Raw genomic sequence first — 15,085 nt, forward strand, 5'->3', positions numbered from 1 at the left:
TGCTATAAGTAGTGCAGTGTGGGATTCAACATGTAAGCAATTACTATTTATTTTATAATATTTCCTATTTAGGGATAATTTTGGAAACCCCCCTTTAAAAATGACCAATAATACCCAAACACTAAGAGATGTGGGGACATTTACCAATCAGTGACTACATAAATTAATATTAGGTCGTTTATTACTATAGTTAAAGGGTTCGACAAAATGTGTCCACCATAAAACACATCATTGTTACCCTGCGAGCGTTCATAAGAGCTTTTAAGCCAAACTAAGCAGCTTTCCAGCTTCATATCTCCCTGCTGTGCATTATAGTCCCCGGCATCTGGAGGGCCACATGTTGCCCGTATATCACTAGGGTATAACGTGGCGCATAAATCAGCTACATATATGATGTCACATTGATCACAACAGGCAGCACTTTGCCACCTATGGCCGGAGCCGCTCTGCTACAAGACAAAGGGGTTAAGATCAACAACAACAAAAAAAATCATTTAAGACCCATTGAAAAAAGTTTAGAAAATTTATTCATTCCAAACTAAAAGGGAATGTCACTAAAATGTACATAGAAATCCCAAAACTCTTACAAAACTTGAAAAATAGGAAGTATATTAATAAATACTGAGCTGCAACACAGAAGAAAGGAGCCATCGCCATGCTGCTGCCCCACCCCCTCCGCCCAGACCCATACAAAGTATCCAGTTCTCCACAACAAGGCGACATAGTAAACACAATGTAGCAAAATAGACTTCCTGTACAAGTCTCCTCACCATAGACCTCTGTGATGGGTCAGACACAGTATAAATAGCACATGGGGCTACACAAAACAAACCGTAAGGCCTCAAGTCTGTGGGTAATGTGGAGGTTTAAAGTGCTGGAGGGGTCTCAGGCCCCTGGTGTGGTCATAGCTGGGGGGAGGGGAATCAAGGTCCATCTCCTCATGGGTGAAGGCCTCAGGGCATCTTCTCAGCGTGGAGGAGAATGAAATCAGGCCCCTGATGGTCAAGTTTTGGGATCATCTGAAAGGTGAAGGCCTCAGGACATCTCCTTAAGGATGGAATGGAGGGGGGTCTCACATCCCTGGGGGGAAACAAGGTTTTTGGTTCATCTCCTCAAGGGTGAAGGCCTCGGGGAAACTCCTAATCATAGAGTGGAGGGATCTCAAGGTTTTAGGTTCATCTCCTCAAGGGTGAAGGCCTCAAGGAAACACCTAAGCATGGAGTGGAGGGATCTGAAGGTTTTAGGTTCATCCCCTCAAGGGTGAAGGCCTCAGGGCATCTTCTCAGTGATGGGGGCATAAAGTCCTTCTCCTCAGGGCTTGGATTCTATCACCAGCAGGTTTTGGGATCAAGAGTTCTGCTCAATGTACATTTTGGACAGGGAAAGGGCCATGGACTTGGCCAGTTCTTGCTCCCGGTGTCTCTGGGCCTGGTTCTGCTTGCTCCAGCTCTCATACTCTGGGTTGGGCAAGGGCTCCTCAAACACTGCATCATAGTGACCATTGCTGAGCCAGCTTAGCCAGATGCTGGGCCTACAGGGGTCTTCTTCTCCTAGGTGGTGCACCATGGTGGACACGGTGGGGCACTCCAGGCGGCCTCCTGTGGTCAGGTGAATGTTGATGTTGAGCATTTGGCTCATAGCAAGTAATTCAGGATATCCAGCCCAAGAGCCATCCTGGGCGGCGTTGATCAGGAACTCCCCGATGTCCCCTTCGATGATGAGGTTGAAGGTGTCCAGGTGGTCGGCCACATGGTGCACGGTGCGCTCCCGGAGCTCGGAGTGCAGGCTCTGATCGCCGTACACGGCCTTACTGATCGCCCGGTACAGGCAGTTACCGTCGGGGATAATGTGGAAGCGATAACGATCCTTGTCCCGCAGATACTTGTCCTGCTTCTCCAGCTCGGCCAGATGCAGCGCCAGGCGCTCCTGCGGGGAGTCTGCGGGGCCCCGGGGGCCCTGGTCGGCGGTGCCGGGGCTCCAGTATCGGCTGCTCTCCTCCGGGGATGCCGGCCGGATGCTTTCCTGCTGCACCATATCGCTCAGCCATGTACGGAGGTCTGGCGGGGAGGAGGACGGCTCCTGGCTCTTCTGGAGTTGGGGCGCAGAGAGCTGCATGCTGAACCCCGACCCCCCAAAGCTTGGCTGGAGGAGGCGGATTGGCACGATCCTCTCCGGGCTGCACATGGGTCTGAAGTGGGTGTGAACGCTGCCTTGTGCCTGGGGGAGGTAGGAGAAGGCGGGCATGGTGCAGGAGGAGCTGCAGAGTGTGCCTGCGCACCGTGCAGCCGCGTATATATACACAGCCCGGCTCACGGGACGTATAAATAGCCCGTGTATCAGAGGCAGAAATAGCAGCCGGTGCCGCCGTCTGCTGCATCATCACCCGCCACTGAGGTCACCAGCGAACATGGCAGCTGTGGGAAGGGTGCCACCTCATGCCAGCTACATGGGGCCCGTACACACAATATAGGAGCTAAGGGGCACCACTAGTGCCATACACCCCCCACTAGTATCATACACCCCCCAATAGTGTCATATACCCCCCAATAGTGTCATATATCTCCCAATAGTGTCATACATCCCCCACTAGTATCATGCACCCCCCAATAGTGTCATACATCCCCCACTAGTGCCATACGTCCCCCACAAGGGTCATGTGTCCCCCACTAGTGCCATACATCTCCCACTATTATCATACACCCCCAATAGTGTCATATGTTTCCCAAAAGTGCCATACATCCCCCACTAGTGCCATACATCCCCCACTAGTGCCATACATCCCCCACTAGTGCCATACATCCCCCACTAGTGCCATAAATCCCCCACTAGTGCCATACATCCCCCACTAGTGCCATATATCCCACACAAGTGCCATGGGTCCCCCACTAGTGTCATACATCCCCCACTAGTGTCATACATCCCCCACTAGTGCCATACATCCCCCACTAGTGCCATACATCCCCCACTAGTGCCATATATTCCCCACTAGTGCCATATATTCCCCACTAGTGTCATACATCCCCCACTAGTGTCATACATCCCCCACTAGTGCCATACATCCCCCACTAGTGCCATAAATCCCCCACTAGTGCCATACATCTCCCACTAGTGCCATACATCCCCCACTAGTGTCATACATCCCCCACTAGTGCCATACATCCCACACAAGTGCCATGGGTCCCCCACTAGTGTCATACATCCCCCACTAGTGCCATACATCCCCCACTAGTGCCATATATTCCCCAGTAATGCCATACAGGATAGTGGCAGAGTTATAGTGCCATATAGGACTATGCAGCATCGGAGTTATAGTGCTATATAGGACTAGGTAGTGTGGTAGTTATAGTGCCATACAGGACCATGTAGCGTTGAATTTATAGTGCCATACAGGGTTATGTAGCACGAGAGTTATAGTGCCATACAGGACCGTGTAGCATCAGAGTTATAGTGCCATACAGAACTGTATAGTGCCGGCGTTATAGTGCCATACATGATTATGTAGCATCGTAGTTATAGTGCCATACAGGACCATGTAGTGTTTTAGTTATAGTGCCATACATGACTATGTAGCATCGTAGTTATAGTGCCATACATGACTAAGTAGCATCGTAGTTATAGTGCCATACATGACTATGTAGCATCGTAGTTATAGTGCCATACATGACTATGTAGCATCGTAGTTATAGTGCCAGACATGACTATGTAGCATCGTAGTTATAGTGCCATACATGACTATGTAGCATCGTAGTTATAGTGCCATACAGGACCATGTAGTGTTTTAGTTATAGTGCCATACAGGACTATGTAGCACCGGAGTTATAGTGCCATACAACACCGTAGTATTACCACTCTGCTTAAGGCCGTTTCACACATCGGGCATTTCGCTGGATTGCCGGATCCGGCACATTTTAGTACAGTGTAATACAGTACATTGGCATCGCGGCAATGTCCGGTGACGTGCAGTCATGTGACCGGAGCTTGCCTCGATGCCATTGTACTGTATTACACTGTACTAGAGTGTGCGGGATCTGGCAATCCGGCGAAATGCCCGATGTGTGAAATGGCCTTAACATCTGGATCTGCAGGTCGCAGTCGTCTAACCTTACCTATAATAATTTTTATTTACTGTATATAGCGCCAACATATTCCGCAGCGCTCTATGACTTTGAATAGTCCAACAATGGTAAATTTATACTTAAAGGATTATCCTAAGAGAGTAAAGGCCCCATCACACACACAGATAAATCTTTGGCAGATCTGTGGTTGCAGTGAAATCATGGACATATTGTTCCATTTGTACACGGCCACAAACCTGTCACTGATTGTCCACAATTTCACTGCAACCACAGATCTGCCGCAGATTTATCTCTGTGTGTGACAGGGCCTTTAGTCATCCCTATCCTATAACTTACTGATCACTGGGGTCCAACTGTTGGGACCCTCCCATGATACAAGAGACTGTGATTGGGAACTGTGTTGAATGGATGTGCACATGTTTGATCTCCCCTCCACACATTATCTATGGAGCTGCTGGAAATAGCGGATCACTGTACTCCATTTTTATCCTGCAAAGGAAGAAAGAAAGAGAACCCAGCGGACAAGAGAAATGGAGGAAATACGTGGGCTGCTTGACAGTTAAAAAAAAAAATCTTTATTCATCCAAAAATGTAAAGTTAAAAATGGCTACTTCACTTCTATGGCAGATCACAGGGTGTAGGTCCAGTAGGGACGTGTTTCGACGCTACAATGCACCTTCTTCACGGTCCTCATGGAGCGGGCCTCACCATGCTTGGGTGCTACGTACTCGTTATGAGCAGTCGGACACTCGGACGGGCTCAACTCATTTTACAGCAGTCGAGCTCGTCCAAATGCTTGTTTTGGGTACTGACCTCACCTGTCCTAGGCTCTTGCTGGACACCGTATGCCTTTTCCACAGCCTTCTTCGATCTATTTCTTCCAGTACCAAAACCCCATGTGATCTCTTAGGGAAGTGACAGACGTGAATAAAGGAACATTTCACCAGATTTTCCCAATGTAAACTAAAACCACCACCTTTATTTGATCTATTACTGCATTTGTATCTAAGGGGCACTTTACACACAGAGATAAATCTTTGGCAGATCTGTGGTTGCAGTGAAATCATGGACATATTGTTCCATTGGTACACAGACACAAACCTAGCACTGATTGTCCACAATTTCACTGCAACCACAGATCTGCCAAAGATTTATCTGTGTGTGTGACAGGGCCTTTAGGCCCCTTTCACACATCAGTTTTTTGCCATCAGTCACAATCCGTTTTCTCGATGGATCCATCGCAGATTGTGGCTAAACTGATGCGACGGATCAGTTTTTCGTCGGATCTGACTAGCTGGGGGCTAAATAATAATTGGAGCATGCTCAGTTAAAAAAAAAAGGAATCTGTCGCCGGATTCCATCATTTGACGGATGTTGATAGATCCTGCGCCCATAGGCTTCCATTTTACCAAACGACGGATGGCAACGGATCCTTCACTGTACGTTTTTTCGACGTAGACAAAAAACGTTACTGTGGACGTCATCTCTGTCCGACGGACAAACATTTTTCGATCGACGGATGAAACGTGAGGCTGTCGCAATCCGTCGCTAATACAAGTCGATGAGAAAAACGGCTCCAGCGGCATCAGTCGCCGGATCCGTTTTTTTCAAAATTTGACGGACTGTAACTGATGGCGAAAAAATGATGTGTGAAAGGGGCCTAAGCCCTGAACATCTTGTTTTCTTTTCTTGGTGCCTCCTCCTATCCCTGTAGCTGTCGTCCTTCTGGCTTGATTGATGTGAATGACACGTCCTACATCCTTCACAGATTGAAGCGAATCTTGTATATGCTCTGCCCTACTATAGGCAAAGCCCTATAATGTGCCAGCCCTACTAACCCGAATGTAAAGTCGGTGCTGGTGTATGCGCTTACAGGACTGTGCTCTGCCCTTACAAGACAGGCCGGCGCTTCAACAAGATTTGGGTGGTCTGTGGATGATGTAGGACGCGGCATTCACATCAATCCAAGAGGACGGCAGCGGTAGGGATTGAGGAGGCGCCAAGAAAAGAAAAAAAGACGTCCATTAGACTAAACAGGTTCCCCTTAAGCATGAATATGGTGCGTCAAACGGGGGTGGCCTCAAAGCCGGAAGAAATGGGGCAGAAAACCAGAGAGACTACGGCAGAGGGGACAGGACGCTACGGCAGAGGGGACAGGACGCTACGGCAGAGGGGACAGGACGCTACGGCGGAGGGGACAGGACGCTACGGCGGAGGGGACAGGACGCTACGGCGGAGGGACAGGACGCTACGGCGGAGAGGACAGGACGCTACGGCGGAGAGGACAGGATGCTACGGCGGAGGGACAGGACGCTACGGCGGAGAGGACAGGACGCTACGGCGGAGGGGACAGGACGCTACGGCGGAGGGACAGGACGCTACGGCGGAGGGGACAGGACGCTACGGCGGAGGGGACAGGACGCTACGGTGGAGGGGACAGGACGCTACGGCGGAGGGACAGGACGCTACGGCGGAGGGGACAGGACGCTACGGCGGAGGGGACAGGACGCTACGGCGGAGGGGACAGGACGCTACGGCGGAGGGACAGGACGCTACGGCGGAGGGGACAGGACGCTACGGCGGAGGGGACAGGACGCTACGGCGGAGGGACAGGACGCTACGGCGGAGGGGACAGGACGCTACGGCGGAGGGACAGGACGCTACGGCGGAGGGGACAGGACGCTACGGCGGAGGGGACAGGACGCTACGGCGGAGGGGACAGGACGCTACGGCGGAGGGGACAGGACGCTACGGCGGAGGGGACAGGACGCTACGGCGGAGGGACAGGACGCTACGGCGGAGAGGACAGGACGCTACGGCGGAGGGGACAGGACGCTACGGCGGAGGGGACAGGACGCTACGGCAGAGGGGACAGGACGCTACGGCGGAGGGGACAGGACGCTACGGCAGAGGGGACAGGAGAGCATGATGCGATTTTACCATTGTAATCCCTTCCCTTCTTATTTATTATGGGATCTAAAAGGCAATCTGGACATTTGCAATTAAAAATGAATTTATGAATCAAATTTTCTAATGGGCTCAATATTAATTCCAGGAGACTGTCTCGCCCCTACTTACAGGGGAGAATATTAATGTGATAAAGCAGGTGTGGAGTCCTTAAAGGGGTCCACATCGTACATCCTGCCAGGTGAGTCTGCTTCTCTCAGTCCTTGCTGTGGACAGGATAGCCACTGCAGAACCCCTTTAAATGCTCTTGTTGCCCTTAGCAACCAATAATCTCGTACCCCAGAGCCGTTCAGACAATAGAAGCTGACGGCCGATTGTTTACTCGTCGTCTCATTAGCATAACGCATTCACCGAATACCAGCACAGAACCAGATTATTCTAGAATATTACGTGCAGTGCAAACGCCACGCCCCGAAGTGACGTCACCGCCAACCGTCCAGCGCTTTCTACCATTCTCCAGCTTTGTTTACTTTTCAGATTAGTGACGTCATCACGCAGCTGCCATTTTAGAACGCGGGGAGATTCCCTCAGTCTGTTTACGGCTTGGTTGGAGCCCCGCCCCGCATTTCTTTGACGGGCAGGTGACGCCTCGTAAGTGACGTCACGGAGTAGTAGCTAGGTCATGTGATTGGCGCTTGGTTGGCAGTCGGCGGCCGCAGCTGTTGCGGTTTTGGCGGGAATTGTGAGGAGAGTTTTGTAGATGTCGTTACACGTTTATTTCGGGCTGGTGTGTGCTCAGTCACCGCGCAGAGGGCAGGAGGACGGCGGTACAGTGCGGAGCTACAGCTGGACGTGGTGGGGGATTACACCAGTCACTAAAAATGGAGGCGCCTTTTGAAGTAGGCTGTGGTGATTTTAAGGGAACCTGTCAGGTGTAATGTGCAGCCAGACCCACGAACAGTTCTGGGTGTATATTGCTAATCCCTGCCTAACCGTCCCTGTATACACTAGCATAGATAAAGGGATCTTTAGAAAAAGTATTCCTAAAGATCCTTTATCATATGCTAATGAGCGCAGGGACTAGTCCTAAGGGCGTTATTTCCCCTGACTAGTCCACCCTCTTATCATGTTAGTAGGGGTGCAGCATGTCCCTGTGTTTGCTGTGACCGCTCTTCTGAATGCCCAGCACTTCCAGACCTCTGAAGCCGGGACGCGTACACCCGGCTTTGCCTTGTGCATGACTAGATGTGCCGAACATTCAGAAGTGCGAACACAGGTTCGTGTGCCCTGCTAGTGATGCTGCATTGAATAGCATGTCAGCACGCTTCTGTGGGCATACTACCATGCTAAGAGGGTGGACTAGTCAGGGGATATAACGCCCTTGTGACTAGTCCCTGTGCTCATTAGCATATGATAAAGAATCTTTAGAAACACTTTTTATAAAGATCTCTTTATCTATGCTACTAGATACATGGACAGTTAGGCAGGGATTAGCAATATACACCCAGGACTGCTCGTGGTACTAGTTGCATATTACACCTGACAGGTTCCCTTTAATGACAGTCAATTTTTGGTTTGTTTGTTTTTCACTCCCCTTATAGCTTGAATTATAAGGCCCTGTGCGCACTTGCCGGTTTTTGCCGCGGATATCCTGCGGTTTTGCTGCATGTTTCGCTGCAGAAAATCTTAACATCTCTGCAGTGATTCACCAGCAAATCCTATGGGAAGAAAAATGTTGTGCGCTCTATGCGGATTTTGACAGCTGCATGTTTTGCTGTGGGATTCCCGCAGCAAAAACAATTGCATGTCACTTCTTTTCCGCAGATAGCTGCGGCATTTCACTCCATTGACTGTAATGTAATCGTGAAATCCCGCAGGGAATAACGCAGGCAGCAAATTCTGTGCGGTTCATTTCATTATGTTTTCCTGCGTTATTCCCTGCAGTATTTTGCGTTTTCTAGACATAATGTTCATCGCTGCCCTGCGGTTTGCAAGGAAGTGAGGTCATTATGACAAGAAGAGGAAGCGCAGCAGAGTAAACACACACACAGACATATAATACACACACATATCACACTCGCACACAGACACGGACATATAGAATACACATACAAATCAAATGTACATATTACAGATAAAAAAACAAAAAAAACGCAGGCTCCGTTGTATTTTTACCGTCCAGCTGAGGTAAGCACACCGCGGCGGCCCGGTATTCTCAGGCTGGAAAGAGGGCGAGGGCCAGGGTTAATGCCCCCCCTCCCGCAGTCGAGAATATCAGCCCGCAGCTACCGGGGACTATCGCATCCAATGATTATGCAACAGTCCCGGAGTGTCCCCGGCTCTTCCCGATTGCCATGATGCGGTGGCAATTCGGGGTAATAACGAGTTAATGGCAGCGGAACGCCGCCACTAAGTCACAGCTTAATCATGGCAGCGTCTATGAGACAGCTTACAAGATTAACCCGTAAGTAAAGTAAGTAAAAAAACACCGAAAAATCCTTTATTTTAAATAAAATAAAAAAGCCCCCTCTTTCACCACTTTATTACACCCTCCAACACACAGCTCCGGCGTAATGCACGCAGGTCACACGACGCTTGCATCCAGCCACGACTGACACATACTCAATGCAGCCTCGCAACGAGCCTGCAGAGAGGTAACCACAGGTAATTTCTCATGGTCAGTGATGTGAATACACTACCGCTCGGGAAACTGCAGTCACAGGGACTCCTCTGATTGATCTGTCCTCTATCTATCCCTCTATCTCTCAGAAGGAAGTTACCTTTTTTTGTTGTTTTTTTTTGTTTTATTGCATTGAATGCATTAAAACACATGTACAAACCTGCGGACAAACTGCACCAAAACCGCACGAAAACCACACCAAAAACGCAACAAAACGCATGCGGATTTCGGTGCGTTTTTTGGGTTTTTTTTTTCCGTGGGTGCCTGCGGAACTTTCTTAAGAAAATTCCATTTTCTAGTGCACACAAGGCCTAACTTTTATTTTTCATCAAAGATGGGGGTTTGTTTGTGTTCATGGGTACAAGTCGATAGAAAAAAAAAAAGGAAAAAATTCTGCAACTTTTTTTTTTTTTTATTTTTAGGTTTTTGTATTTTACAGCTTTCATTATGGTAAATATGACCTGAAAGTGAAACTGCTGTGACGGCAATACCAAATGTGTCTTGTTTTTTTTTTTTGTGATTTTAAAAAAAAAAATATTTTATTTATATATAATATATATAATGAGATAAGGTGGAATTTAGGAAAATGGTGGCTCTGCAAGATCTCAATCTGCGCATGTGCCACCTCCAGCACCATTTAACTGAAGTCCATTGCCCAGAGATCAGTGCAGCCCAACTCCCAGCCCAGGGCCCACAGCTACGCCCCACTCGTGCCGCCAGTGCCTTCCTGCAGCGGTGACACTGCCTCCTGCGACCCCTTCCCTTCACCACCCACTTTGGTAAGCTATATTTGGCCTATGAGGCTATGTGCGCACTAGAGCTTTTTACCTGCGGATTTACCCGCGGATTTGCTCCGGAAATTTCTTGAGAAATGTCTCCAATCTTTGTGCAGACATTTCCCATGAAATTCAATGAGAAAAAAAAATAGTTGTGCGGATTTTTCTCGAGAAACTTTCTTGAGAAAATGTGCATGTCCATTAGTTTCCGCAGGTACCTGCGGTATTCCGGGGGTATTCCGCAGGTAGCAATGATGTGCGGTATACCACCGGAATAGCCGCAAATTACCTGCGGTAATGCTCATCGCTGCCTGCGGTTTTGCAGGAAGCGATGTCATTATGCCAGGAAGAGGAAGCGGAGCAGAGTAAACACAGACGTCGCACTCCCTGGACGCCGCACAGAAGCACTTCCGTGCGACCTCCAGGTGCCCGTGCAGTCTGTGTCCTGCTCCGGCCTCGCGGCTGCCTGCACTGCAGGGTGTCAGTGTCTGCCCGCAGTGTCAGCAGCCTGTCACGCGGCAGCGCAGGCAGACACTGACATCCTGCAGTGCTGTGAGCCGCGGGGATGACTATCGCTGCTGTCAGGAGGTGAGATCATTACCTGCTGTGACGATCTCCTGCCTCCTGACGTCACCGCGGTCACTGCTGTCTATGCCCGTCTCGCGAGCGGCCCGAGACTGTCACTAGCGGTGACGTCACGGGCTCTCGCGATACTTCTGACAACGCGGCGGGCATAGAAGTCAGTGACAGCGCTGACGTCAGCAGTACAGGAGATGATCACAGAAGGTAATGATCTCATCTATGCTCCTGACGGCAGCCCTCGTCATCCCCTGCAGTGACCTGAGCTGACCTATTGATGTTAGCTCAGGTCACTGCATTGCTCTCCCAGCCAATGGGGAACATTCTGTTCTTCATTAACTGGGACAGCGACTATGGTATGGATCGCCGTGCCCCCCCCCCCCTTTATTGGATTACGCCGGACGTGGAATTGATTGTGCTCTTTTCAATAAATTGGTTAAAGAGGGAATGTTTTGGGGAGTGTTTTTTCAAATAAAACTTTTTTTGTTGTCTATTTTTTTAATTATTACTGACTGGGTTGGTGATGTCGGGTATCTGATAGACGCCTGACCTCACCAACCCCAGGGCTTGATGCCAGGTGACATTACACATCTGGCATCAACCCCATATATTACCCCGTTTGCCAATGCACCAGGGCGCGGGATGAGCTGGGGCAAAGCGCCAGGATTGGCACGTCTAATGGATGCGCCACTTCTGGGGCGGCTGCGGCCTGCTATTTTTAGGCTGGGGAGTGTCCAATAACAGTGGACCTCCCTAGTCTGAGAATATCAGACCCCAGCTGTCCGCTTTACCTTGGCTGGTGATCCAATATGGGGGGGACCGCACGTTTTTTGTTTTAAATTATTTATATAATTTAAAATAACAGCGTGGGGTGCCCACTGTTTTGGATTATCAGCCAAGGTGAAGCTGCCAGCGGTGGTCTGCAGCCGTCTGCTTTACCCTAGCTGGCTACAAAAAATGGGGGGACCTCACGTCGTTTTTTTTTAATTATTTATTTATTTTATGGCTAAATACAAGGCTAAGCACCCTTTAGTGCCACATGAAAGTCACTAAAGGGTGCCAGCTTAGAAAATGCAGGGAGGTGGAACATTATATAGGTTTTTCTCATCTATCTATCCCTCTATCTATCTATCCCTCTATCTATCTATTCATCTATCCATCTTTCCCTCTATCCATTATCTGTCTATCGATTATCTTTATTATTTATTGCAGGGACAAACCCGCGGCAAAACCGCATGCGGATTTGGTGCAGATTTTTTCCGCAGGTCCGGAAATCTTTCACTGACAGAAGTTTCTGAAGAAATTTTCTTGAGAAACTTCACATTTCTAGTGCGCACATAGCCTAAGACTCACCCTCATTTTTCCCACAATTTCATAGTCTGAGAAATACGGTAGATCCCAATTACATATATGGTATTGGTGCACTTGGAAGAAATTGCACAATAAACTGTGGTAGTTTTTTCCTGTTGGCCATTATAAAAATGAAGAAGTTGGGGCTAAAATAACATTTTAGTAGTAAAAATGTAAATTTTCTTCACAAGCAAACATAACAGCTATGCTTGATAAATGTTATTCCGAAACCCATAAGATCTAAAATATTTAATGTTGTCTATGCACGTGATTCTTAATAAAGAATAACAATTCATCCTAGAGGATGGAATGCCGATTTTTTTTTTTTTTTTTTTCTTTCTTTCTAGTTGCATTATTCTTTCACCACCCAATGGTATAAAATGGTATAAAATTATGTGAGGCAAATATTGTGTTAACATACTCACTGTACCCCTAGATTAATTATTTGAGAGCTGTAGTTTGTAAAGTGGGGTCACTTATGAGTGTGGGGGGGGGTAGTTTTTCTGGCACATCAGGAACTCTGCCAATGTGACATGGCACCCTCAAACCATTTCAGCCAAATCCGCTCTCCACTATGGCCCTCCTTCCCTTCTGAGCCTTGCCCTGTGGCTTAAAATTAGTTTTCGACCACATATGGAGTATTGGCGAACTTAATAGAAATTATGTAACAAATTGTACTGGTCAGTTCTCTTATTACCCTTTTTGAAAATTAAAAATCTGAGACCAAAGCAACATGATACTTAAAAAAAATAAAATGGACATTTTTCATTTACTCAATGTTATTCAATTCTGTGAATCACCTGAGAGTTACAAATGCTCACTTCACCCCTAGAATAATTTCTCAAGAGGTGTAGTTTACAAAATGACATTACTTGTGGGGGTTTCTGCTGTGTTAGGGTATGTGCGCACGTTGCTTTTTACCTGCTTTTTACCTGCTTTTTTGCTGCTTTTTCTTCTGCGCTGTTTAATGCCAAAATGGATGTGTTCTTCTATTCAAGCAAAGTCTATGGGAATTTGGGTTTCTTGTTCACACTATGTTGTTCAAAATGCTGCCTTTTTGTGGCAGAACTTTGGTCAAAAACTCAGCTTTTCAAAGAAGCAACATGTCAATTGTTTTTGCCATTTGGGTTTTGCACTGCAAAGCTGAGTTTTTGACCAATGTTCTGCCACAAAAAGGCAGCATTTTGAACAACATAGTGTGAACAAGAAACCCAAATTCCCATAGACTTTGCTTGAATAGAAGAACACATCCATTTTGGCATTAAACAGCGCAGAAGAAAAAGCAGGTAAAAAGCAGGTAAAAAGCAGGTAAAAAGCAACGTGCGCACATACCCTTAGCATGACAGGGGCTCTGCAAATGTGACATGACATCCGCTAGCTTTTCCAGCCAAAATGTTGCTCCAAAATGCAAATAGCACTCCTTCCCTTCTGAGCCCTGACATGCACCAAAAAGTAGTTTTCCACCATATACATGGTATCTGTGCGCAATCAGAACAAATTGCACAACAGATTGTATGGTCCATTTTTTCCTGTTACTCTTGTGAAAATGGAGAAATTGGGCTAAAGCAACATTTTTGTGAGAAAAATGTATTTAATTTTAACAGCTCAATGTTATAAAATACTGTGAAGTACCTGGGGCTTTAAGATGCTCACCACACATCTAAATAAATTCCTTAAGGGTTATAGTTTCCAAATTGGGGTCACTTGTGGGGAGTTTCCACTGTTTAGGCAAATCAGGAGGTCTGCAAATGCAACATGGCATATACTATTTATTCCAGCCAATTTTGTGCTCCAAAGTCAAATGGTGCACCTTTCCTTCCAAACCCTGCCGTGCGCCCAGACAGTAGTTTTCCACCATGTATGTGGTTTCAGCGTACTCGGGAGAAATTGCAGAACAAATTATATGGTCTAATTTCTCCTGTTACCCTCGTGAAATGCAAACTTTGGGGCTAAAGCAAAATTTTTGTGGGAAAATGTAAAATTTAAATTTTTTCTTTACATATTGCTTTAATTAATGTGAAGCACTTCACGGGTTAACACACTTCTTGAATGGGGCTTTGAGCACTTTGAAGGGTGCTGTTTTTGAAATGGTGTCTCAGTTAGGAATTTTGTGTCACGTAGGCCCCTCAAAAAAATCACTTCAAAATTGATTTTGTAAATGTTGTTGCAAAATTGCTGATAAACTTTTAACTCTTCTAACTTCCTAATGGCGCCGATATAAAATAGGTATGTGTTAAAGGGAACCTGTCCCCAGATTTTTACCTATTAACCCCTTCACGACCCATGACTGATATATCAGTCATGGATCGTGTGAGGTGAATCCCTGCCCCCTGCCGTGGGCAGGTCGCAGCGATCTGCGCACATATCAGCTGTTTTCAACCGCTGACATGTGCCTGCAAGTTACGAGTGGAATCGCTTTCCACCCGCAACTTTTAACCCCTTACATCTTGCTGCCAAAGTCTGGCAGCGAGATGTATATGCGCGTGGCCATTACTTTTACTTACCGCAGCCCCCACCGGAAGTCACGTGCGTGATTACGTGACTTTCGGTGGTTGCCATGGTAGCACAGGGTCATGTGATGACACCTGTAGCTAACATGAGTCACTTTCTCTCAGTGTAGGCATACTTCCAGCATTGAGAGTAATGCAGCATATCTGCAGATCTCGGCTCTGTAGCTGAGATCTGCAGCTATGGCAGAGCGATCGGATTGTTGATCC

General features: G+C 47.6%; 1 protein-coding gene across 1 annotated transcript; it reads right to left on the reverse strand.

Moving 5' to 3' along the window:
• Positions 1–504: 504 nt before the first annotated feature.
• Positions 505–2,337, reverse strand: OTUD1 (OTU deubiquitinase 1). The gene has a single exon (XM_075316799.1). It carries the CDS (start codon positions 2,242–2,244, stop codon positions 1,348–1,350), a length of 897 nt encoding a protein of 298 aa, XP_075172914.1. The 5' UTR covers positions 2,245–2,337; the 3' UTR covers positions 505–1,347.
• Between the last annotated feature and the right edge of the window lie 12,748 nt (positions 2,338–15,085).

This window comes from Anomaloglossus baeobatrachus, chromosome 6 (genome assembly GCF_048569485.1).
Source record: "Anomaloglossus baeobatrachus isolate aAnoBae1 chromosome 6, aAnoBae1.hap1, whole genome shotgun sequence".
NCBI classification, from domain to species: Eukaryota; Metazoa; Chordata; class Amphibia; order Anura; family Aromobatidae; genus Anomaloglossus; species Anomaloglossus baeobatrachus.

Bases quoted from the DNA above. Each gene is read 5' to 3' on its own strand.
- OTUD1 (XM_075316799.1), bottom strand. From the start codon at position 2,244: ATGCCCGCCTTCTCCTACCTCCCCCAGGCACAAGGCAGCGTTCACACC.